Source organism: Balaenoptera borealis (genome assembly GCF_965194805.1).
Source record: "Balaenoptera borealis genome assembly, chromosome: 16".
In the NCBI taxonomy this organism is placed as follows: domain Eukaryota; kingdom Metazoa; phylum Chordata; class Mammalia; order Artiodactyla; family Balaenopteridae; genus Balaenoptera; species Balaenoptera borealis.
Window position 1 is genome coordinate 78,728,178 of NC_138872.1, and position 24,841 is coordinate 78,753,018.

Here is a 24,841-nt window from a genome sequence, read left to right on the forward strand (position 1 = left end):
GGCCCCTCCTGAGTCTTGACCTTGAAATCCTAACCCTCATGCCTTGTGCACCCGGGGTCTCACCCAGCTTTGGCCCTGTTGGAGTCCCTCGAACCCTCAGCCCTGCTGACCTCTCCCATAAAACCAAAGCCTCTGCTTCAATTTCATATTAATAACTAGAGCGATCATTTGGTTCATTAAAATTATACAAGGAATATCTTTAATTTATTAAGTGCTCATCTGTGCTAAGTACTCAATATGTATAATATCCTAGTTAATCCTTCAGGACAACGTGCAGAAATAGATATTATTCCCATTTTGCAGATGGGAAAACTGAGGCTCAGAGAGGCTGAGTAACTTGCCTGAGATCACCCAGCTAGTACCTGGTGAGATTCTATCTCTGCTGTATCCCTTGCCCACCACGGCCTCCCACAATGCTGTTCTGCCTGGACATCCAGTTCCCCTCCCTGCCCGGGATGCAGCTTGTTTGTGGCAGTGGTGGTCTCCATTCTGATCCCAGGAAACTAGGTTTCTTAAAGAACCTTTCACTGAAGGTGAGGCTGAGACCTCCACAAGGCAAAGTTGCTGGAAAGTCTCACTACATCCCTTTTTGGTACAAATGAATCCCAAACCTTCTGGTTCTCTGTACTGTGTGGTACTCTTAAAACCTGTCTACATATTTTTTTGACCCTTGTTCCTTCATGAGGTGGAGTTTAATTCCTCTCTCTCCCTTGAGTATGAACTGGACCAAGTTCCTGACTTCTAATGGGTAGGATATGGCAGAAGTGACAGTGATTTCTGAGGCTGGGTCATAAAAGACGTGGTTCCCTCCTTGCTCTCTCTCAGATCACTAGCTCCAGGAAACCAGTCGCCACGTTGTCAGGACACTCAAGCAGCCCCGAAGAGACCCAGGTAGTAAGGAATAGGTGTCCTGCCAACAACCACATGGGTGAGCTGGAAGTGGATCCTCCAGCCCCAGTCGAGCCTTCAGATGATCACGGCCCCAGCTGAGATCCTGAGAGATTCTGAGCCAGGACCACCCAGCTAAGCTGCTCCTGAATTCTGACCCACAGAAACCGTAAGGTATAAATGGTATAAATGCTTGTCATTTTAAGCTACGTTTGGGGGCAATTTGGCATGCAGCAATATGTAACTAGTATATATTGGCTTTACTCTGGTTTCACTCACAAGTCCCTTGTGCGGTGCTGTTCCTCCTTTCTCTCACAAAGCCCCAGTGGACACACATCCATTTCAGTAATAAGCACCACCCCAGTCCTGGATCCCCACTCTGGTCAGGGTGCTGCCACCGGCACTGTCCTACCTGACTTGTCATGGACGATGGAGAAGAGGATGCGCTTAGAGGCATGGACGTTCTGAATGAGAGGACCGCCAGGCCCAGTGGGCTTCTGTCCTGGACAAGGGAGCGGAAAGGTACAGGTTCCAGGTGGGCCCCAAGAGGGGTTCCCCAGATCTGGCCTGAGTGCGTGGGCTGGGGCTCTGGGGTAACAGTCTCCCCGACCAGGGAGAACCCAGGACTGAGCCCTGTGATCATGAACTCAAGGCAAGTTCCCTGACCAGAGGTCTGAGACATTCTTTAGCAGAGTGTGCTCTCCGAATGGCAGATCGGGGAGGGCAGGACGTCCCAGGTCACATTTTACAGATGGGGACACTTGTTTCAGGCATATAAGTCCCATCCTCCTGCTCAGCCCTCATGGCTGTGGAGGGGAGGGGTGTCCTTTTTTCTCCTCATAATAACAATAACAGTTAAGTATAACTTATAAGCACCTACTCTGTGCCAAGCACTGGACTCGGCGCTTTAATACAGAGGTTCTCAAACTTGAGCGCCCGTCGGAAACACTTGGTGGACTCGTCAGTTTGCAGGTAGCTGGGGCTCGCCCCGCCCCCAAAGTGCCAGATTCAGCAGGGCTGTGGCTGGGCCTGAGAATGTGCGTTTCTAACGTGCCCTGTCATTTCATCATGATGACAGCCCAGCGAGACAGGTACTATTGGCATCTCCACTTTACAGATGAGGAAACTGAGGCTCAAAGAGGTAGAGATTTGCCCTGGGACACATAGCCATTAAGTAGAGGGGCCAAAATACGGACACAGGTCTTTCTCGTGCCCAGCTGTTCCTTTTCTTGTGTTTCCAGTACCCCTAATCCACGCTGGGTGGAGGTAGTAGGTGCTCATTAAATGCACGTACCTGATTAGCATGTCTACTCTCTCCCTCCATAGACTCCCCTGGGAGTCCTTTCGGGCATCTCTTGGTCCCAGGCCAAGGATACTGTTCACAGATGACTGGGCAGAGGCCCGGGGTCTGACTGAGTCCGAGCTACCACGCCTTCTGTCCCGCCCCAGCTCCTCGCTCCGACGTGCCCCCTGCAGCCCTGAGCACCCCGACCTGCCCTGGGAAGCTGCCCCTGCATGAGTGACCTCTGTCCCACCCGCCCCAGGCTCGGGAGTCCCAGCAGCAGCTTACCACAGCAGTCTGGGAAGTCTTGGGCAGCGGGGGCCTTGGGCTCAGGCCCGGGCCGGCTGAGGCCCAGGTCACTGGAGGCAAGAGGGCAGGCGGGTGCCTCCTGCTTGAGCTCCCGCACGGTGTGGTTGGCAAGGGCGGTGCTGTACAGGAAGCTGGCCACGGACGAGGAGGTGGCGGTTGGGGGCAGGTCCTGGGGCGGCCCCTTGGGGGCCTGGCTGTGCAGACCACAGTCCCGAGACCCCTTGGCTATCAGGGAGATGCCGTTCAGCTCCACCAGGGCCTTCGACTCCCGCCCGCCATCCTCGAGCGGCCTGGGTGAAGGAAAGGACACGTGACAGCTTCACCCACCTGTCCCGCCCGGGGTATGTCTTCCCCGAGCCCTCCCTCTGCAGAACACGACAGCCTGTGAAGTATGCAGGACCAGTCCCCATTTTACAGGTCGGGGTGCAGGCCCGGGTGGGGGTGTGACGTGCCCAGGGCCACACGGCTGGGCCACCCGAGAACCTGGGCCCTGCCCCCTGGCCTCTGTGCCCCCTCTCCACCAATCGCGTCCTTTCAGCTGCAGCTGATCGTCTCGCACCTCCTAACGCATCCCTCCTCCCTGGGCTCGTGCACTGGCCGTGGTGCCCAAGCCCTGATGGACCACGCTCAGCCCTCAGGCTGCTTCCCAGCTGCCCCAGCGATCGGTACCCTCCCCGGCCCAGCCTCCATGACCTCATGGCCCGTCAGTCCCTAATGGAGCCCTCGGCTGACAACCCAAGCAGGCATCCACGATGCGGCTTCCCGCCTCCACGCTTTTGCACGGGCTGTTCCTGATACCTGGAGTGCTGCTGGTGCTATTTCTTCCCCAACCAAGCCTCTCTGCAACACAGAAGCCCCCCGGGAAGACGTCCACACCTGGCTCAGAGCATGCTCTGTGACTGAGTTCCTGCCTCACCTCTGCCATCGGACTGGGAGCTCTTACAACCAGGGTCCCCTGTGGGAGTCTGAAGTCCCCTCCCCTCGGGCAGGACAAGCGGCCATGAGCGGCTGAGCCCGCACGGAAGCAGGTCACCGCCCGGCCCGGCCTGGCCCCCGGGGTCCAGCCACCAGGCCCCGGGCCGCTCCCAGGCGGGCTGCCTCACTCACCTCTTGAGCTTGAAGCGGATCCGGTGGCTGTGCTCCAGGATGGCCATGAGGGCCTTGGGGTCGTACTCGGCCGGCCTCCGGAAGGCCAGGCCCTCGGGCAGCCCCTGCACAGCCAGCAGCCCCGGCTCCCGGAGCAGCCTCTCGTAGGGCAGCGGCACCACGCTGGCCCGGCCCAGGGCCTCGCCTGTGGGAGGGGGTCGAGGAGGGGGCCTAGTATGAGGCGGCAGCCGGGCTGTGGTGAGGGCCGGGCGCGCCCCGGAGCTGGGGCCGTACTGAGTGACTCCCCGTGGTGCCGGACCCCCAGGCAACAGGACCCCAGAGGCCCCTGCACTGCAAACCTCCCACAGAATAAGCCCCTGCCGGCGGTGAGGGGGGCGGCAGGGCCTGTGGACAGGGGCCTGCAGCCTGCACCTGAGGGCCGGGGCTGCCCCATCGAGGGGGTTCCCTGCTGCCCCCGCCATTCTCTTCTCCGGGCATCTGGGTGGAGGGGAAAGCAGGCCCCGGGGCTGCGAGCAGGAGGTGAGGAGAGAGGGGTGAGAGAGAGAAACTGCAAGAAAAAAGCCACAGGAAGGAAGGGAAAAGGAAAATGAGAGAGAGGAGGGCAGGTAAGGAAGAGAGGAATGGAGAGGAAGCAGAAGAGAGAGAAGAGACAGGATGAGAAGCTGGTGAGCACGTGGGAAGCGGGGAGGGGAGGGAGGGCCGAGAGTCTGGGCTCACAGACATCTGTTGCTTCCCACCTGGAGCCAGAAGGAAGCCCCTCCCCTCATAGTCACCTCTGATTCTGCCCAAGGCAGGCAAGGGGGGTCGGGGCAGAGTGAGCAGGGGTGCAAGGGGGCTCGGGGCGTGAACCTTGCATCTGGCAAAAGCGTCTGCAGTGGCACAGCCAACCATGCGTGACAAGTCCTCCTGTCCCTGGGGCCAGCATGCCCACCAGGGCCTCCGGGCCCCCTACCCCTCTTGGCCTCCTCCTGACATCTAGACAATGGCAGGAGTCCCCCCACCCCACCCCGACCTTTGCTCCACAGAACCAAAGGCTGCGGTGGGGAAAGGAATAAAGCAAATTAAAAATCATGGGGTGGGACCCTTAGGGATGGAAGGGACCCGCATGAGGTCACCCAGGGAGTGTGAAGGTCACCACTGGGCCAGAGACTCTGCAACCTGACACTTCCCAAGGGAGACCAGGCCTGCCTGTCCCCTCCCCTCCTCCACCCCAAAGGAAGTGCTTGGCTGGGCAGTTAGCCTTCACTCAGTCATTCAACAAACACCCTCTGAGCGCCCGCTGTTGCTCGGCTCTGAAGTGCAGACTAGGAACAGCAGAAAGGGCAGATACAGTCCCTGATCCTGGAGAGCAACCGGGCGAGTGAGGGCACAGGGCACAGTGGGTGCCCAGAGGAGGCCTTAACCCAGTGCAGAGCTGGGGGCTTCCTGGAGCTGAGCCTTAGAGAGCAACGCTGCGTCCACCAGACAGAGGAGGGGAAGGTCGGCCCAAAGGTCACAGCAGGTGTGAAATGAAGCCAGAATGAGCGGGAGGATAGGAGGTGGGTCAGCATGGCTGGAGGGGGCTGGGGACGGGCCGTGGTAGGGTCTGATGCCACGCCCAGGGGGATAGGGAGCCCGAGAAGGCAGTGGAGGGAAGAGCTTTGTGGTCAGACTTGTGCTTCAGGAAGATGCCCTTGGTCACAGGGCAGGTGGGGGCAGCAGGGAGCTGGGCTGGTGGCGAGGAGACCAGGGCAAGCCTGGGGCCTCTTCCAGGCGCGAGGGAGCAGTGAGCAGCACCAGGGCGGGGTGGTAGGGATGGTAGTTCAGGAAACGGGGCTGGGACGGAAGATCTATGCCTGAGGATGCAGAATGAGGGAGGGCTGGGGGTGGGGAGAGAAGGAACACACGCCTTGAGGTTCCGCCCAGGGCCTGTAGTGGGGCAGGAGGGGGCCTCCTCCTCTGGGCAGGGCCGGGGGCTCCCACCCGCCTGGGGGCCCCAAATGGAATGAGGAAGGATCTTACTATAAAGAACATCAAACACCTCCTCTACCATCTTCCGCAGAAGGTACACGTCCGAGCCATGTTCCAGGGCAGACCGTGGGATGTTCCGGCTGCCACCCTCACCCCGAGACACCTTCTTGGGGTGCTCTGCCTCCGGCTCCTTCCACGGGGGCCCTCCTGTGGGACACAGAGCATGCGGGGCCATGGTGAGTACTCATCACACCACCAGCCCAGTGAGCTGGGACGTCCCTGCCCTGTGCTAAGCCCTGTAGCTGGGCACCCAACACGGAGTGCAAGTGGATGAATGAAGGAAGAATAAAGGGGCGAGTAAGCCCTGCCCCAACTGCCCTGCCTAAGGCCAGGGCTGCTTACCTCAGGGTTCCCAGTGCCCAGCAGAGGGCATTCGTCCCTGGTCACCTCCAACTCGCTGTGTGACCTTACGCAAGTCCCTTCCCTCTCTGGGCCTCAGTCTATGAGCTCTCATGAGAGACCAGCTGGGCTGGCTCAGAACTGGGGTTCAACGAATGTCTGTTCCATCACCTATTTCTTTTCTTTTTTTAATATTTATTTATTTATTATTTATTTACTTTGGCTGTGCCGGGTCTTAGTTGCAGCACGCAGGATCTTTAGGTGCGGCATGTGGACTCTTAGTTGTGGCATGCAGACTTCTTAGTTGCGGCATGCATGCGGGATCTAGTTCCCCAACAAGGGATCAAACCCGGGCCCCCTGCACTGGGAGCATGGAGTCTTAGCCACTGGACCACCAGGGAAGTCCTCCATCACCTATTTCTGAAGTAACCAGTTGAGGCCCTAGTTTTCTGCTCTGCCAAATGGGGAGACGATGGGGACCCCACCAGGAGGCTGAGGGACTGGGAAGAGGCAGGTTCATGCCAGGCTGGGCCAGGGTGGGGGCCTGGGAGTGTCAGTGGATCCCTGGGTTGGGAAGATGCTAGGAACTGCACTGGAAAGGGGATGAGAAGAGGGCTTGGGGGCGCCCCTCCCAGCTTGGAGTGTGCTCTCCTCCCGGACCTGAGAAGCTTGAAATAAACCAGCCAAGTTCCCGGTGCTATAAATAGCAGCTCTGCCTGGCTCTGGGAAGCCAGGTGCACCTTCCCCAGGCCCCAGTCTGGCTCCCAGCCTGGCCATCTAGGGCCACAGGACCCTGCCACTGCCCACCCTACACCGGTCCAGCCCCTTGCCCAACCTTGGAGAGGGTACAGGTTTTGAGGGCTGGACCCCAGAACGATATGCCCCAGCACGGGCGGAGGGGGGACAGCCTTCCAAGAAATGGCTGATCCCAGGGTCGAGGCCCAGGCAGGGGTCGGGTAATGAAAATGCTAATAACGGTGAGGAAAACAACAGCTGGCGTGTAGTGAGTGTGAACTAAGTGCCAGGCATTGTTCTAAGTGCTCGCCATGTATGAATTCGTTTAATCCTCAGATCGACCCAGGAGAGGGTAGCACTGTCCTCCCCTCTCACAGATGAGGAGGCTGAGGCCCAGCAGGCAGCAGCTGGCAGAGCCAGGATGTGGCCCCAGGGGTCTGACTCTAGGGCCTGCTCTTAACCCCAAGATCTCTGAGTCCCAACATCTGGGCTAGAATGCCCGCCCAGGCTCTAACCCCATAGGGCTTCAACCACCATGAAAGGGAAAGTGACCTGCCTCGGGAGCTCACCGCCAAGCTGGGGCATAGGCGTGGATGGAAGTTCAGGGCACAGGAAGCTGCAAGGGGTGGGGGGCAGTCAAGCATGGGCGCTGGGGCGGAGGGGCACCGATGGGGCCAGGAGCGGGAGGGATGTCAGTCTGGAGGCTGGGGAGGCATCTGCCAGGCAGAGGGGAGGAGTGAGGGCCTTCCAGGTGGGGAACAGCAGGGACAAAAGGCAGTGGTGAGCAGGGATACACAGAGCCGGGGAACGTGCACTTTAGCACAGTGCAGCCTGGTGAGCACCAGGGATGCTGGGAGGAGAGAATGCAGAGGCCGGGGCTGCTTATGAGGGGCCCTGAAGGCCTAGGTAGCATTGAAGAGTTGGGGGATTCAGAATGACCCCTCTACCTCGGGGCTCCCGGCTCACAGCTCTGAGTGCTGGTGCTGGTTTCTTCCAGGAGCGACCAGGACCCCTTGGCAGGGGTCCCGGGGGTGCCCATGCTGCATCCCTCGTTTTTTTTTTTTTTTGGCTGCACCACGTGGCATGTGGGATCTTAGTTCCCTAACCAGGGCTTGAACCCGCGTCCCCTGCATTGGAAGCGCGGAGTCTTAATCACCGGACCTCCAGGGAAGTCCCTGCATCCCCCCTGTTTTGAAAGGGTGCAGCCGAAAGAGCAAACTCCACCTCCATCACTCGTCAGCTGTGTGTCCCCTGGTTACACTCACTGCATCTCATTTTCTCATTTGTAGACCGGTGATGACTGTTTCCCGAGCCTGCTGGGAACAGTAAACAGCACCAGCACGTGGCCCAGCCTGCGGCTCCATTTATCACATCATCCCTAACTGCTCCCGTTTCTAGAGCATTTCCTACATGCTGGACAAGTCCTCAGTCACTTCATCCCCACGGGCCACCAGGAGGCGGCTCCAAGATTCTGCTACTGTAACAGGGTCAGTGCCAGCCTCTGACGTCAGGGTAAGTGAGTTAGTGCTTAAAGGGTGTCGCACACAACAGGCGCTCAGTAAGTATTAGCTGAGCACGTGCACTCGGTCCCTGCATCAGGGACGCGCAGGAACTGGGCCACAGCACTGGGCCTCAGTGTCCCCTTCTGTCCATGAGCACACGGAGGCAGCTGGGTCTGGCCTGCCCGGAGTCTCTATAGGCCGAGGGGCTGCTGTGTGACTCCAACAAAAACTGTGGCCGCCCCTGATGACGCCACATTGGGAAGCTTGCACCAGCCCCTCCTGCCCAGTGCATCCTCCCACACAGGGCCACCTGGTGTTGCTCCAGGGACCCAGCAAAGCGCCAGAGCTCCTCCCCTCAGGGACGGTGGGGACTGGCCCTCCGGAGCCCCGGGTACTCACGGCAGAACCTGAGGAAGTCTGACTGCAGCTCCTTGCGTGCGTTCAGGAACATCCTGCCTTTCTCGGTGCCGAGCACGAAGGCGCTCTCATCATGCACAGCGACACAGGCCACTTCTGCGTTCAGCTTGGAGAGCGCTGAGCACTGCAGGGGGAGCAGGGATGTGAGCCGAGGGAAGGACCCCCCCCACTCCGGACACCCCCAGTGCCAGCTTTGGGGGGGGTGGGAGGTGAGCTCCCAGCTGCCCGAGATCCCACCAGCAGCTCCAGGGAGAGGTCACCCTCCCAATGTTCTGGGTCTTAGACTGCAGTGGGAATGAACCAACGACACCCACAGAGCTTGGCCAAGGTCAGGGGAAGAAGACAAGGTTACAGGGGCTGGAGGAGGACAAAGGCACACGTGGCCTGTGCCCCTTCCTCCTCCCAGGCCCTCCTTGCTCTGGGGTGGGCTTCCTGCCTCAGGCCTGGCTCCAGCCTCAAGGATGATCCTATCCTGGGCGCTCTCCAAGTCCTGGATGAGGAGGTGGGATGGGTCCCAGGAGAACCAAGGCTCAGACAGATCCACGCTTCAATCCTGCATCAGCCTCTTCCTGCAAGTCATGCCCTTCTCTGGGCCCCAATTTCCAAATCTGCAGAATGCAGGCAAGCAGCCCAGCTCCCAGAGTTGCAATGGGCTTGTTGTGGGGATTCAATGGGGCGTGGTTGGTGGGAAAAAATCTCTAAACCAGGGCATCCCGTGTGGGCATGAGGCAAAGAGGTTCTTTTTGCAGCCCCAGAGTTGAGACTGGCAGGCCTACTGCACAGGAAGCCCTAACACAGGGGGCCCTGCGACCAAGACCACCAGCATCTCAGGCCTACTTCACTGGGAAAACCCTGCCTGCAAAGCTCATGGCATACGGTCGGTGCCTGATAAATGCTGGTTTTTATCTGAGTTAGCGCTCTGTGGACAGTCGAGAGGTCTGGCTTCTAATCGCAGTTCCACTGCTGTGTGATCTAGGACAGGTTCTACAACCTCTCTGGGCCATGATCATGCCTTTAAGTGCCAGCTCCGGCTTGGAGTCGCTCCGGTGAGCAAGCTGGGGACATCTCAGGGCCAGCAGGACTGTCCCCCGGGAGCTCCTCGGGGGGGGGGGGGGGGAAGGTGTTCATTTCCTGCTCTCTAAGATTAAAACCAAACCCCACTGCTCCCTTGCCCTGAGGCAACACTGTATAACAAAGAAGACAAACAGATTCAGCTGTTTCCAAGGAGTGGCCAGCAGAGCTGGAGGACAGCCTTCCCTGCGCTGCATGGTCACTTCGCAGCTGAAGAAGCTGAGGCCACAGCAGGGAGTAGCCTCACCCAAAGGCACAGAGAATGGGGGTCGGGAGGAAATGCCTGGAAAAGGGTCTGAGACTGGGCGGGGGGAGGTGATGAACGGACAGCACTTTGGCCCCAATCCTCCTGCAGACCGCCTGAGGACCCGGCCCCAGGCCCGCTGGGTGCTGGTGTTAAGTCACTGCCAAGTAAGTGCCGCTGTCACCCACGAGGTCCCTTAGGAAACCTGTAAAGGCCTTGTCGCAGGGCGGGGGGAGCCTGTCTTGTTCATGCCACCAGGACAGCTACAGGGTCACTGGCTCCTCCAAGGAGCCTCTGAAACAGCCTCTAGACCAGCAGTGGACCCTGGAATTTCTGCAATGATGAAAATGTTCTATTTCTACACTGTCTGATACCATAGCCACTAGCCACGTGTGGCCACTGAGCTCTTGAAATGAAGCTAGTGTGATGGAGTAACTGAATTGTTTAATTTTCACAAATTACAATTTAAGTATCAATTGTCACATGGGGCTAGTGGCTGTGGCATTGGCCATCGCTGCCCGTGTCAACTGTACCTCCACCACCACACCAAGCTAACACTGCTACCGGCACAGGGCTGAGCTCCTGGGGCCCCCCTCCTCATGAAGGCCACTCTGTACAGGGGAGGGGTCAAACCCAGCTGGCCTTCCCAGGGGTGTCTACCACCTCTGCCCCAAATACCACCTAAGCAGCCCTTGAGCTGCCTGCAGCTGGAATAGCCTGAAGGGAGGCCCTTTGTCCTTGGGAAACTGTAGATTTTGCCCCTGGGAGCCCACTTTAAAAACTGATCATGCTGTGTGACATCAGGCAAAGTACTGCCCTCTCTGAAGTTCAACTTCACTGAACCAAAATGCAGGGGGTGCAGCTAACTGATGCCAGACAGATTTTTTTTTTTTGTTTAAAAGACACCTGCCTACCCTCTATCCCAGAACTTGCCCCAGGAAAAGTCTACAGGAAAATGACATTATTATTTTCTCTCTCTTTTTTTTTTTTTTCGCTGAGACGTGCTGCTTGTGGGATCTTAGTTCCCCTACCGGGGATCAAACCCGGGCCCTTGGCAGTGAAAGCTCTGAGACCTAACCGCTGGACCGCCAGGGAATTCCCTATTATTTTCTCATTTGGGATAAACTGCTATAGGTTTAGGTATGGAGGCAAGGGTGTCAGAGGAGTGATGCAGTTACAGCCCTGGCTTTAACAACGGGGGTGACAGCTTTCTAATGAATCACTGTGACACATTACCCTCCACGTGACCTGCTGGGAGGGAGACTTGTGACCATCCCAGGGGTGGGACTTCAACTGTAAGAGGTGATGAAACGAAGACAGGGTGAGGGGGCGAGGGGGCGGGGGCTGGAGTTCCACACACTTGACCTCACTTAAGCCTCCCACCCCCGGCGTCGGCAGAGAGGCCTTGTGGCAGATGGGGACACTGAGGCCCAGGTCGGCGAGGGCTCCTGTGAGCGGCAGAGGTTACAAAGGCTGGCTGCCCCACTCCTCCAGGGGCGGGCAGGGGCACTCACCATGGAATCTAAGGCAGACACGAGGCTGGTGATGATCTCGTCTTTGCGGGCGATGGCGGAGTTCCAGCGGTCAGGCCCACAGCCATTTGTGGGGACGTCGCAGCGCTTTCCCAGCAAGGCCATGGTCGCCTGGATGGAGGAAAGGAGGAGGCAGAGGTGGCCGTGGGCCATAGGGTGTGGCACACGTGGCGGCTGCCCCCACCGCTAACCCGCCAGGCCCCCGGGATCCCCAAGGCCACCTCTACCTCCAGGTGGGACAAATCAAGAGCTGGCCTTCTCTTCACCTAAGGGTCTTATACGCATGATGGGGTTTGAGCTTTGACAGGCCTGGACACACAGCAGCCTGCACACGGCCTGTACAGGTGTAGGAACAGACAGCAGGATAACAGAGGGGGGGTGCCCCAGGGCATGTCTCCCCAACTCTGCACCCCCAGAGCCAAACCCACAAGCAGTCTGTCTGGCAGGCCCTGAATCCAACTCTCCCCACGCACATCCCTCTGGCCATGGCCCTCCCTTGCTCACACACCCTCCATAGCTCCCTACTGCCCACATTAGCTCTTGACTCCTCAGCTTGGTATTCAAGGTTCCAGACTCTTGTCCCTCGCCTCAACTCCTCCTTATACCCCATGCTCTAGGCACTCTAAGTGTCACCATCCTCCAAACATACAGACATCCTTCACGGCTCCTCAGCTGTCACCAGTTCTGTTCTCCCTGAGTGCCCTCCCTGGCCCCTTCGGCATCTACGGACTGCCCCCTTAGCTTTTAACTGTTACCTCTGCTGGGAAGGTGACCCGGATTGCCCCACCTCCTGCCTCTTCCTGCCCAAGCTGGGCAGGTGTCCCTGGCCTCCCACCTGTCCCCGAGCCCCCCCATCACAGCTGTGTATCAAGTCACATGCTCCCCAGGGGAAGGCCACCACCCCAAGGCCGTGGAGCTTTGGTCTACTTCCTGGCTTCCAGGACTGAATCTCAGGGATGCAGAGAGATACCACGGGGCAGAGGCCCCTTCATCTCAGATGAGGTTTCCCCAACACAGGACGTTGCCCCTCGTCATGAGGTTCCCGGAGGACAGAGCTGTATCCTCCCCCCTTGCTGAGGCGCCCTCAGATCAGGGCGTCATATCGGGACTACACCAGGCAGGGAACAAGTCTGCTGGCCCTGTATTACCCAGCCGGGCCTGGACCCCACTAGATACAAAGGTCAGCCTCCCTTGGTCCCCGATCCATCCTGCCCCTCCCTTTCCTGACCCCAGGAATCAGGTCCAGGGGGCCCACCCACAGGATGCCCCAGTGCCAGCATCTTCCTATGGGGCAGCTGTCCCCTCACCAATCCAAGCAAAGGAGAGGGTAGAGGGCAGAGGCAGGAACGCTCAGTTTCCCTCCCCGGGCTCAGACCCTCTAGTGCTCCGTGCAAGGGCCCCAGGTGGCCAGTTCAGGGGCGGGAGCAGGGAACAGAGCTGCGGGCATCAGAGGGAGCCTGTGAGTCCTGCCCTCCCTGCTTCTTGGGGGTAAAGGAGTCTGTGCATGCAACTGGGGTTGGGGGTCGGAGGTCCTGGGCAGGTGACGGCTGGGCCTGGCACCTAATACAGTGCCAAGTCCATCGTGTCTTCTGCCACCACAGCTGCCCGCTGGACTGTAAGCTCTATGAGGGCAGGGACCGGTCTGCCAATCACTGCTGCACCCCCAGTGTCCAGCTCAGTGTAGTCCAAACCACAGACTGTAGACTTTTAGTGGGTTGTAAAGTCGATGACACGGAACAACAATCAGAGCACGTCACACATAACAAGGTGAGACGCATCCAATGACAGAGATGGAAACATTCAAAGGAATTAGGGATGCACCAGAGCTTGGCTCTGGACTCCGTCCTGGCCCAAGTTGGCTACTTGGCTGTAGATAAATACTGATTTTTAAATTTATTTATTTATTTATTTTTGGCTGCGTTGGGTCTTCATTGCTGCACACAGGCTTTCCCTAGTTGCGGCGAGCGGGGGCTACCCCTGGTTGCGGTGTGCAGGCTTCTCATTGTGGTGGCTTCTCTTGTTGCAGAGCACGGGCCCAGGTGTGTGGGCTTCAGTAGTTGTAGCACGCGGGCTCAGTAGTTGTGGCTCGCGGGCTTAGTTGCTCCGCGGCATGTGGAATCTTCCCGGACCAGGGCTCGAACCCGCATCCCCTGCATTAGCAGGCGGGTTCTTAACCACTGCGCCACCAGGGAAGCCCAAAATACTGATTTTAATAACAGGCCAGGGACTTCCCTGGTGGCGCAGTGGTTTAGAATCTGCCTGCCAATGCAGGGGACACGGGTTCGAGCCCTGGTCTGCGAAGATCCTCCATGCCGTGGAGCAACTAAGCCCGTGTGCCACAACTACTGAGCCTGCGCTCTAGAGCCCACGAGCCACAACTACTGAGCCTGCGCTCTAGAGCCCGTGTGCTGCAACTACTGAAGCCTGCGCGCCTAGAGCCCAGGCTCCGCAATAAGAGAAGCCACCGCAATGAGAAGCCTGTGAACCACAACGAAGAGTAGCCCCCGCGCGCTTCAACTAGAGAAAAGCCGGCGCACAGCAATGAAGACCCAACGCAGCCAAAAATAAATAAAATAAATTAATTAAAACAAAACAAAACAAACAAACAAAAAAAACAACTGGCCAGGTCAGCAGTAGGCCAAAATGTGTATGGGCTCACTTCTAAATGTTTATAAAATGTATTTCTTCTCCTAGGTTGCCTTATTTATTTATTTATTTTTGGCCGTGCCGCCTGCATGTGGGATCTTAGTTCCCCAACCAGGGATCCGAACCTGTGCCCCCTGCAGTGGAAGCGTGGAGCCCTAACCACTGGACCACCAGGGAAGTCCCGGTTGCCTTATTGTTAATAAAAGCTTGAAACCCACGTTATTAAGGGATGCTGAGGGTATGACAGGCCCCGGATGGGACCTGCTAATGGACCAAGCATCAGCCAGGGGCCTTCTGTGGCACGAAGCCCAATCGCAGGTCTGTTGCATGGCCAGCTGAGAGGTTTGCCTGCCTGGGGCGCGTGAAGTCTTGCCCCCTCCCCTCAGCCACCCCCTGCACCCCAGTCCCTTGAGCCACTTCCAGAAAGGCCTCAGGCTGCCAGCCTCCCAGCTGCTGGAGCCCAAATCGAATCAGGGCAAAGCAGGAGGCACCAGACAGCACTCCAGCCCTGGCCTCCGGTCGCCCCAGACGGCTGCTGGCTCCTTCCGGCAAAGGTCCTAATCCATTTAGGAAGGAGCCAGGGACTCAGGGAGGGAGGAGGAGGGGGCCGGGCTGTGGGCCATCCCCTGACTCCGGTCCATCTGGGCTCCCAGGACGCTCTGTCTGGAGCCGGAGCCCAAGGAGGCCGAGCCCTAGGCAGGTGGGTGCGTTTGGGTAGGAGGGCAGGAGAAGACCCTCCCGGGCCTCAGAGAGAGGGGCAGGTCCCCGTGGCTGGAGCTGCTGCGGGTGGAACGGGGGGCCAGAGCGCTGGGCTGGGAGCCACGAGCCGTGAACCACGCACACGGTGAGACCCAGGCCTGGGGCTGCCAGGACCACATTGGACCAACCACCTAAACCCCCCGTTTTCTCATTTGTAAGGTGCGGCTACTTCTAATCTGAAAACGAGGGAGAAGAAAACCACCCAATAAAACCAACAAACGACACAGAACAGAGTGCGAAGTATGCTAGTTAACCAGGAGGCAAGTGCCCAAAAAACGAACAGGAGAAAGTCCCCAGAGGGAGTGGATGGCAAGAAGAGAGGCCACTGCCTGAGCGGTCACACACGCCACACACCAGCAAGCGAGGACAAGGGGCCGGGCGAGGCTGGAGGCAGCTAAGGGCTGCTCTGCGTCACCTGAGAGAGGATATCAGAAGTGACATCCTGGGTGATGGGTGGCTGGCGCCTGACCTGGGGCACAAGTGGCCAGGAAGCCCTCAGTGACAAGGGACTTCCACCCACCCCCGGGTTCCTGGGGGGGTGAGGCCTACGAGGGCCGAGAGGCAGCAGGGAGCTGGGAGTATCCCTCCCCAAACCCTTCTCCCAGGGCTGCCCAGGGCCACACACCTGGCTTCCCCCCCACCTCCCGGCCACGCCCCTCCTGGCACTGACCGCTGACCGCTGGAGGGTCCTGGGCCCTCTTCTCATCCCCGTCCAACTCCCTCCCTCGCTGCGAGGCAATCTCGCAGCTTCCATGTCACCTGTATACTGGTGACTCTCCGTTTCTCTCTCCCCTCCCCTGGCTCCTGAGATGCTACCTCCTCCCCGTCTCCTGTTCAGCGTCTAACAAGCAACCCAAACGGAACACGGCCCGCGTTTCCCGCTCAGGTCCGCTCCTCTCCTGCCATCAGCTCAGATGCAGGCTGACACTGAGGCCTCACCCCCGGCTCTCTTCTCCCACGTCCCTGAAACAATCCAGGGAGAGTCCTGCGAGCTCGGCTCTAGGATGCACCCAGGTCTGCCCGCTTCTCGCCGCCTCCCCGTCCAGGCCACCATCCTCGCTCACCCACGTGGGGACAGTGGCCCCTCACTAACCTCCCTGCCCTCCTCCTGCCCCCACGGTCCCCCTGCAAACAGCTGCCACATCAGTCTCACGTGGCTCTCCCGCTAAGAAGCTTCCAGGGGGTTCCCACCGCAGGCAGAATGCCACCTCCCCACGCTGCAGGTCCGTGTGACCTGGGCCTGTCTGCCCTCCCCGCTCTGTGCTGGGCTCCAGCACTGCCCTCTTTCTGTCCCCAAAACACACCGTGTGCTCCCTTCTGGGGCCTCGGACTCGCGGCTCCTCCCGCGCGGAAGGCTCTGCCCGGTCCCCGTCTCCTCCCGCTGCCCCCTTTGCCCCATCAGGCCTCAGCCCAACCACCGGGTCCTCTGCGCCTCCCCTGACCCCGCAGCCAGGCGGCAGCCCCCACCCCTTGCCCCCCTCTCTTCGTTTATTTCCTTCATAACATCCGAAGTGACCTGTTCACGTGCTTCCTGCCAGATTTCCCCACCTGGAATGTGGCTCCGGGAGACCAGAGGCTGTCAGGTTTACCATATTTTCACTGCCTTGAGCACCTGCTTGGGTTTTCAGGGACACTCAACAAATATTCGGGGAAACGGGGACTTCCCTGGCCATCCAGTGATTAGGACTCTGAGCTTCCACTGCAGGGGGCACAGGTTCGATCCCTGGTCAGGGAAACTATGATCGGGGAGCTAAGATCCCGCAGGCCGCGTGGAGTGGCCAAAAACAAAAATATCTGGGGAACTGACAACAAGTGTGATGGTCAGCCACTTTGGGTGGGAGCCAGGATGTTTGCAAGCTATAAGCAGGGTGGTCTGACAATGCTGGCCTTGCCTGGCTCTCACAACAAAAAGGTAACGTGGGGGATTGCAACTTTGGATGTATTTGGATCACGAAGGAGGAACAGTCCAGGAACTGAAAATGAGGGAGGCTGCTGGGTCAGACAGGTGTCCTGCACAGGTGCTCCTCCAAGTGCGGTCCCAGGACCTGCAGCAGCAGCACCGCCTCGACGCCTGTCAGAACGTGAGCCGCCTTCCTTGCTATATCATCACTCCATCACAGACGGTAGTGAGCGTGAGCTCCGTCCATCTGTCCCTCTGTCACCAAGCCCGGTCCTCTCCCGTCAACATGCACCATGAGGACTGTACTCCCCACACCTGCCAGGACGCGGGAAGCAGGAAGACTGGCCGATTGAATCTACAGCTGATGCTCAGCCAGGCTGAACAACTCGCCCTGGTTTGCCTGGGACCTTCCTGCGTTTAGTACAGAAACCCCTTAGTCCCAGGCAAAGCAGGATGGTGGGTCTCCCCATGACACAGGGACCAGCAGAACCGGGAGCCCAAATGCCCCTCTCGGCCACTGAGGACAAGGACAGACACCAATAAGGAAGGCAAAGCCATGGACATTAGGTCCTGCCTTTGGGTCCAAAATATCCAAGTTCACTTAGAGATGAGAGGCAGGCTTGGGGACTCCTCAGGGGAGGGGACAAAGGGGGAGGGTCTCCCAGAGGAGGAGGCAGGGCTGTTTCATCCAGGAGATCCCAGGAGGGGAGGAAGCCACTCTCTTGATGTGTTTGAAGGTCACACGGGGACCAGAGGGGACAACCTTGTTGTTTTATAAAGCCCCAAAAGGCAGAGCTGGGGCAGGTGGAGGGAAGATCTGGGTCCCCGGTCTGCAGGGACACTGCTGTGTGACACCTGCCCCATCACCCGGCTTTCCAGCCTCCCTTTGCCCATCTGTGAGTGAGGCGGGCAGGTGGCCCAGCTGCCGCCAACACCTGCCGGTCCAGCTCCCAGCTTCCTGGGGCCCACCCCCTAGAAGCCCTGAGGTGACAAGTCTACCTTAGGCCCTGGACGCTGTATTTTTCAGCCCCTGGGAGATTCTGACACACAGTCAGGTACAGGGCCTGGATGATCTCTGGGGATTTTTCCAAGCAACTCAGTTTTTCTGCCCGCCGCCTGCCTCCTACACTTGTCCAGGATTCCTGGCCCAGACAGTGGAAGCTTTGCCGGCCACCAAGAGGTGGAGGCCTTCCCGGTCCCTGAGCCAAAGATTAGCTGAGTGCTGTGTCCATGGCTGAGTCACCGCTGCCCCAGCTCAAGGCAGACTTGCCCCCGGGAGGGAGGCCCCCATGGCAGTCGGGCCCAGAAAGGCCACTCCCCCGGGCCCTGGGCAAGGGTGAGGAGACAGCACTTGGGCTGGGGTTTCCAATCCTAAACACCCCGCATTGGGCCACTGAGAGGCTAAGGGGGGACTGTCCTGGAACTTGTTCTTACTGCTGCCCATGGCCTGGGCCCTTGGGAAAATAGGTGCTCACTCTGGAGGGAACCTGACCTCCCCCAATGACAGGGGGCCCCGCAGGAGAAGTGGATGGGGCTGCTGAGGGCGGGGGGTGGAGGGGAGAAGGGTGTGTAGGCAAAAAATCAGGGCTGCAGATAAACCTCCCAACTCAACCCATAAAAAACCCCCCTTTCCCCACCCACCATCCTAGACGCCCCCTTCATCCAGGGGTTCAGCACCCTGCACGCCCTTCCCTCCTTGCCCTGCTTCTCCTGCCAGCTCCCTCTTCCTCTCCCTGGCTGAAGAGCCACCCTCTTGCCCACCTCCCCTGGGAGTGCCCGTTTACGAGCACGCTGACACCCGTGACCTCCACCCCTGGAGCGCAGCAGGGTGGAGGGAACTGGGCCCATTTCAAGGGTGAAAAAACCAAGTCCCAGAGGCAGCACATTTTTGCTCAAAGTGAGTGATGAAGCCAGGATGAGATCAGGGACATCTGACATGCACGGTCCGTTCTCTTTTTGCTCCTCCTTGGCGCAGGACTTCTAATTCGGAGGAATGGGGCTAAGGGTGGAACCCCAGGCACGGTGACAGGACAGCCAGGTGGCTGAGGAGACCGGTGGGCTGGCCCCACTCCTGGCTGGAGCCGGGCAGACAGGAACCAGGGCAGGGCTTGTGCACTTGACCGCAGGAGCCCAGGCGCTGGTCCTCCACACCATGAGCCCAGGGACTCGGGGCCGCACGCAGAGGACACGCAAAGTGGGCCAGAGCCAGAACAGCAGGTGCCCAGGGGAGGGAGGGAAGAAGCCACAACACTGCTCCCCAGGTGCCCAGGACTGGTTAGGCCCCGACGCACGGTTAATTCTCACAACCACCCTCATCCTACAGAGAAGGATTTCGAGTTTCAAGCGTCCCAAAGCCAGGACGTGGCAAAGCCAGGACCTGAGTCCAGATCACGCCGACTAATCCCGGTTCCTTCCACCCCACGACGCAGCCTTCAACTCACTTCCCTCTGGAGCAGCGACAGATCGGGGGGCTCAGCCCGGCTGGCAGAGAAGGGGGCCCACCCTGCACCCTGCTTCCCTGCCCGTGGGACCCCAGGGCAGGCGCAGGTAAGGAGACTCCTGCCAGGAGGGTATATTTCTCCTTCCTGGGCCTGCAGGAAGCGAGCCTGTCCCCAGAGCCCAGGGCCACCTTTGACAGGTTCCTTCCCTGGACAGTGGCCCAGCTGGGAATCCCACATCCCTCAAGTCTCCCCAGAGGTTGAAGAGTACGTGTTGAAAGAAGCAGAAGTGTGAGTGAGCATTCATGTGTCAGCATGGGGATGGGTAAAAAAAAGAGACAGTGTGTGTATGACACACACAGAACAAGAGTAGCCACCCGTCAGAGTGAGACCAAGAGGCCTGGCCTCACCAGGCTGGGGAGGGTCACTTGTCCCTGCTGGCTTGGGCGTGAACCAAGAAACAAACGCCACCCGCCCTCCTGCGAGCGGCCTATCTAGGGGGTGGCGAGCAACGGGCTACCCACGGGCCGGGTCTGCAGCAGCCCAAGCCCTCCTCCCACGTGCCGGCACGTCCGGGTCCCCCAGTATCAGGAGCACATGTGTTGGGCGCCCCTCCTTCCTCTCCACACACATCTGTTGAACCCCGAGGGCTACACTGGGTGCTTATCAGCCACCCAGCAAGGCCACACTGGGAAGAACAGAGAGCACACCTCCACCTGGCCATCAGCTGGGTCAAAGTCCCAAGGCAATGTGCTCTTGTTGGGGGGGGGTGGGGGGGCGGGCAGCCTACAACAACTCAGCAGAAGCTGGAGGTCTGGCCACCTGTGGGGAGGCCCCAGGGGAGATGCTTCCCGGGCCTCCTTTCTCCCCAGTTCGTTTACTTAACACCTCCTGGAAATGACTCAGACAGCCGTGCCTGTCCTCCTAGAGCTCACAGGACCGGTCCACAAAAAATTAGAGAACCAGGGACTTCCCTGGTGGCGCAGTGGTTAAGAATCTGCCTGCCAATGCAGGGGACACGGGTTCGAGCCCTGGTCTGGGAAGATTCCACATGCCGCGGAGCAACTAAGCCCGTGCGCCACAACTACTGAGCCTGCACTCTAGAGCCCACGAGCTACAAGTACTGAGCCCATGTGCCACAACTACTGAAGCCCACACGCCTAAAGCCCGTGCTCCAGAGCAAGAGAAGCCACCGTGATGAGAAGCCCGCACACCGCAATGAAGAGTAGCCCCGGCTCGCCACAACTAGAGAAAGCCCGCATGCAGCAACGAAGACCCAACACAGCCAAAAATAAATGAATTAATTTTAAAAAAATTACAGAACCATGAAATGAGAATAAGCGGAGAAGCTCACCCAGGCAACAGGGCTTGATATGGGGGAAAAGGGCTCCTCCCCTCTTTATTTGTTTATCAAATATTTATTTATTTATTTATTTGGCTGTGCCAGGTCTTAGTTGTGGCACGCGGGATCTTTAGTTGCAGCATGTGGGATCTAGTTCCCTGACCAGGGATCAAACCCGGGCCCCCTGCATTGGGAGTGCAGAGTCTTAACCGCTAGACCACAAGGGAAGTTCCCCCCTCCTTTTATTTAAACAATTTCTGTTTATTTAGCTTTGGGGGAGTCAGGGTTTCCAAACAAGGTTTTCCTGAGTTGATGATTGTTGAGAAGGGTTTTGAAGGGTGAATAGGAGTTCTCTGAGAACACAAATGGACAGACAGTATTCGCATTTCTGCAGAGAGAGGCATAGGCAAGGAGCATGGCTTGGAGATACGTAACACTCACTCTATGAGTAAGGGGAAGCGTTTGGTTGTACTCACTAAGTGTCAACACTAAAATGAGAGTGGCTGCTCAGTGACCTCTGCTGGAATGGGGTAAGGGGGAGAGAAAGAGTGTACCTGACAAACACATCTCTGACCCACAGGTGAGTGTGAGCACTAGCAACCCGAACACACACTTACCCACATCACAGGTGCACACGCAAGTATGCTAATGCAAGTCCTGCTGGGGCTCCCCCCGTAGGGAGACAGTCAGAGAGAAGGCACCAACCCAAGCCCAGGCCCAGCAGTGCCACACACACAGATGAACAGGACACAAACCTTGCCCTCGGGGGTCCCCGTCCTGTCCAAAGTCACTGCTACACCAGGAGATGAACTGATCCCTGATCCCAGCCTCACTGCCCTCCCTCTGGTGCCCAACACACCAGCCTACAGGCCCCTGGACATGCCTGACCTCTGGCTTCTGGGCCGTAGCACCCCTGTGCCCTTCAGAAGAGACACCCTTCCCTCTGCCTGGCTCACTCTTTGCTGTGGTCAGGCATGTCCTGACCCTCCAGGCTGGCCTGCTGCCCCTTGTCTGGGCACCCACAGCTCCTTCTTCCCTCCAACCCTGCAACTCTCCTTCAGCTAGGATGCAGAGGTGTCTGGGCCCCCATGAGACCACCAGTTCCTGTGTGCCCCCCAGGCCTGCTGAGTACCGGCCTGGTACACAAAGGCCTGGAAAGGTGTCTGATGGGAGGGGCTGTTTCTGCAGGTTTGAAACAATCAGGAGGCATGAACAAGGTGGGTGGGGAGGAAGGGAGCACTCTGGACAGGAGGTGGCATAGGCAAAGACCCTGAGTCACTAGCAAGCATGATGTGGCTCAGGGTCGTCAGTGAGGATGGGAGGGCAGATGGCTGAAGCACTTTCAACACAGACCACGGTCAGGTTCTGGGACTGTCTAGTAGGAATCCCACCCTTGACCTCAGAGCCTGGGACTGCACTTCAGAGGTCGTGCTCCAGCCCTGGTCCAAGGGGCAAGCAGCCTACAAGCCTAAGAGAACATACCCCGCCACGAGCCCGTATCTGCCCCAGACCACCTTCTGGGCACTCAGGCCCCTGGAATCCACTGGGCAAGCAATTCCCCGTTCTGGACTCCCAGGGGGCCTCTTCTCTGGCGTGTCCACCCAAGGTGGCTTTAAACATGATGGCAAATTCTTTGACACTTCTCCCATCCAATGGTGACATCCAATTCCCATCCTCTTGAATATGGGCCTTAATCACTCACTTTTTTTTTTTTTTTTAATTTTTTTTTTTTAATTTATTTATGGCCGTGTTGGGTCTTCATTTCTGCGCGAGGGCTTTCTCTAGTTGTGGCAAGCGGGGGCCACTCTTCATCGCAGTGCGCGGGCCTCTCACTATCGCGGCCTCTCTTGTTGCGGAGCACAGGCTCCAGACGCACAGGCTCCAGACGCGCAGGCTCAGTAGTTGTGGCTCACGGGCCCAGTTGCTCCGCGGCATGTGGGATCTTCCCAGACCAGGGCTCAAACCCGTGTCTCCTGCATTGGCAGGCAGATTCTCAACCACTGTGCCACCAGGGAAGCCCCTTCTTTTTCTAAGAAAATTAATTAATTAATTAATTAAGCTGGCTGCACCGGGTCTTAGCTGTGGCTCACGGGGGTCTTCATTGCCATGTGCAGGATCTTTAGTTGTGACATGCAGGATCTTTAGTTGCGGCACGCAGGATCTAGTTCCCTGACAAGGGATGGAACCCGGGCCCCCTGCACTGGGAGCGAGGAGTCTTAACTGCTGGACCACCAGGGACGTCCCTTAATCACTCATTTCTAACCAACAGATGTTCTGGAGATGCCACCCTGACCTCCAAGGCCAGGTCCCAAAGGGCGCTTGGTTTCTCCTGGCATCTTGCCCTCTTGGAGACACTCAACATCAGAGCTCTGGGTCAACATATAAGCAGTCTGGCTGTCCTGAAGCCACTGTGCTGGACAGGTTGAGTGGATCTAGAGATGCCTGAGGAGCCCCAGCTCTTTCCCAGGCCAGGCACCAGCCTCGTGAGTAAGGAAGTCTTTGAGACAACCCCGACCCCAGCCATCTTTTGACTGTAATTGTAGGACAGACCTCGAACAAGAACCATCTAGCTGAGCCTAGTCAAATCCCAAACTGTGAGAGATAAAATGAGAAACGACTGTTGTTTGACATTGCTAAGTTTGGGGCTATTTGTTATGTAGTGATAGGTAACTGATACACCTGAGGGCAGACCATGCAGGTGCAGGTGCATCCCCAGGGGGCAGCTGTTTGGGAGGGTGAATGGAACTTGGGTACATGTTTAGGGTGTCCACAGGCATGTGTGCAAGGTTGCCCCCAGTGTGGGGCAGAGCTGAGATGGGAAGAGAAACGGGGGTCAGCTGGGAATTTCCACCCACCCCCTCTTCCTGGTTGGTATATATTACCAGAGAGCCCTTCTATAAGAACAGCTGCTCAAATTTGCCCTTAAGGACTTGTGGTAGGCCCAGAAAAGGCCCCGCAAAGACAGTCATGTCCTAATCCCTGGAGCCTGAAATGTCACCTTATATGGAAAAATCACTTTCGCAGATGTGATTAAGTTAATGACCTTGCAATGTGGAGATTATCCTGGATTATCTGGGTGGGCCTTTAATGCCATTACATGTATCCTTATAAGGAGGCAGAAGGAGATTTGACCCACACAGACGGCCACATGAAGACAGAGCAGAGAGAGATGGGAAGATGCCGGCCTTCAAGACTGGAGTGATGCGGCCACAAGCCACAGAATGCCAGCAGCCACCAGAAGCCGGAAGAGGCGGGGACAGATTCTCCCTGAGAGCCTCTAGAGATAGCACAACCCTACTGACACCTTGATTTTGACCCAGTGGTACTGATTCTGGTTCTGGTCTCCCACACTATAAGAAAAAAAATTCGGTTGTTTTAAGGCACTAAGTTTATGGTAATTGTTACAGCAGCCTCAGGAATGAATCCAGGACCCCTTCACTCACCACGTCACCCTCACAAACCCCAGTCCACATCCTCAACCTCCCGGACGCACATTCCTCAGTTCAGACTTCTACAGAGCTCAGACCTGGGTTTGCTGGAAAGTTCTCCCATCCCTTCCCTATAGGAAATGCCAGGAGCCACCACTGGAAAGAGTTGGATTTCTTCCGGATGCCAGGGGAGCACCTTTGACTCAAGTCTCAATGCCCGATGTACTAGCTGGGCACTGGAGCCAGTGGAGAAAAATACTATCACCACGCCAAAGGCAAGAGCACACACACCACCCAAACACGGCCCCCGCACCATCCGCTGCCATATGCCTGTGTTTCTTGAAAAAGAAGCTTGAGAGAACAAACAAAAAGAAATTTCTCCCCTCCTGAGGGAGGGGGGGCATCCCTTCTCCCCAGCAGCCCTACCCACCATGGGATCTCCTGTCCCAGGGGCTCCCCAGTGGGGATGGAATTACCTGGGGCCCTGAGTTCTTGCCCCCTCCCTGCTGTCCACCCATCACTGCAGCTGGCAGAGAATAAAGCAGGCCACCGCCCTGACTTCCACACCAGCGGGGCAGCTGGAGGGGGTCTTACACTGGCCACAGTACAATGAAAGGCAGCCCGGATTTGTGGTCGAGACACCAGAATCCCAATCCCACCTCTGACCCCGGTCCTTTCCCTCCTCCCTGCTAACAGAGCCCCCATTAGGTCCTGGCACCTAAATTCACACCTGGGGCAGCAAATTTTGGTGGCGCCCTGAGGCTTAGGTCAAGGCAATCCCATTCCCTCACCTGGGATTTGTTTAAGGAGAAGCATGGAACCCACTTCTGGCCACGGAGACACGAGGCTTCTAGGAAAGTTTCCCCTGCTCTTAGAAAGGGACTGAAACGAG

General features: G+C 57.9%; 1 protein-coding gene across 2 annotated transcripts in view; it reads right to left on the minus strand.

Annotated features, from left to right (window-relative positions):
* The window catches only part of GTF2IRD1 (GTF2I repeat domain containing 1), a 124,057-nt gene that overhangs the window by 76,731 nt on the left and 22,485 nt on the right, over window positions 1-24,841 (minus strand). For both annotated transcript variants that reach the window (XM_082358555.1, XM_082358554.1), the window contains exons 2-7: window positions 11,419-11,547; window positions 8,572-8,713; window positions 5,588-5,743; window positions 3,587-3,770; window positions 2,459-2,769; window positions 1,301-1,390 (exon numbers count right to left, since the gene is read on the minus strand). In XM_082358555.1, coding sequence (XP_082214681.1) covers window positions 1,301-1,390; window positions 2,459-2,769; window positions 3,587-3,770; window positions 5,588-5,743; window positions 8,572-8,713; window positions 11,419-11,541 — 1,006 coding nt within the window. In that variant the 5' untranslated portion in view covers window positions 11,542-11,547. The remainder of the gene's footprint in view (window positions 1-1,300; window positions 1,391-2,458; window positions 2,770-3,586; window positions 3,771-5,587; window positions 5,744-8,571; window positions 8,714-11,418; window positions 11,548-24,841) is intronic.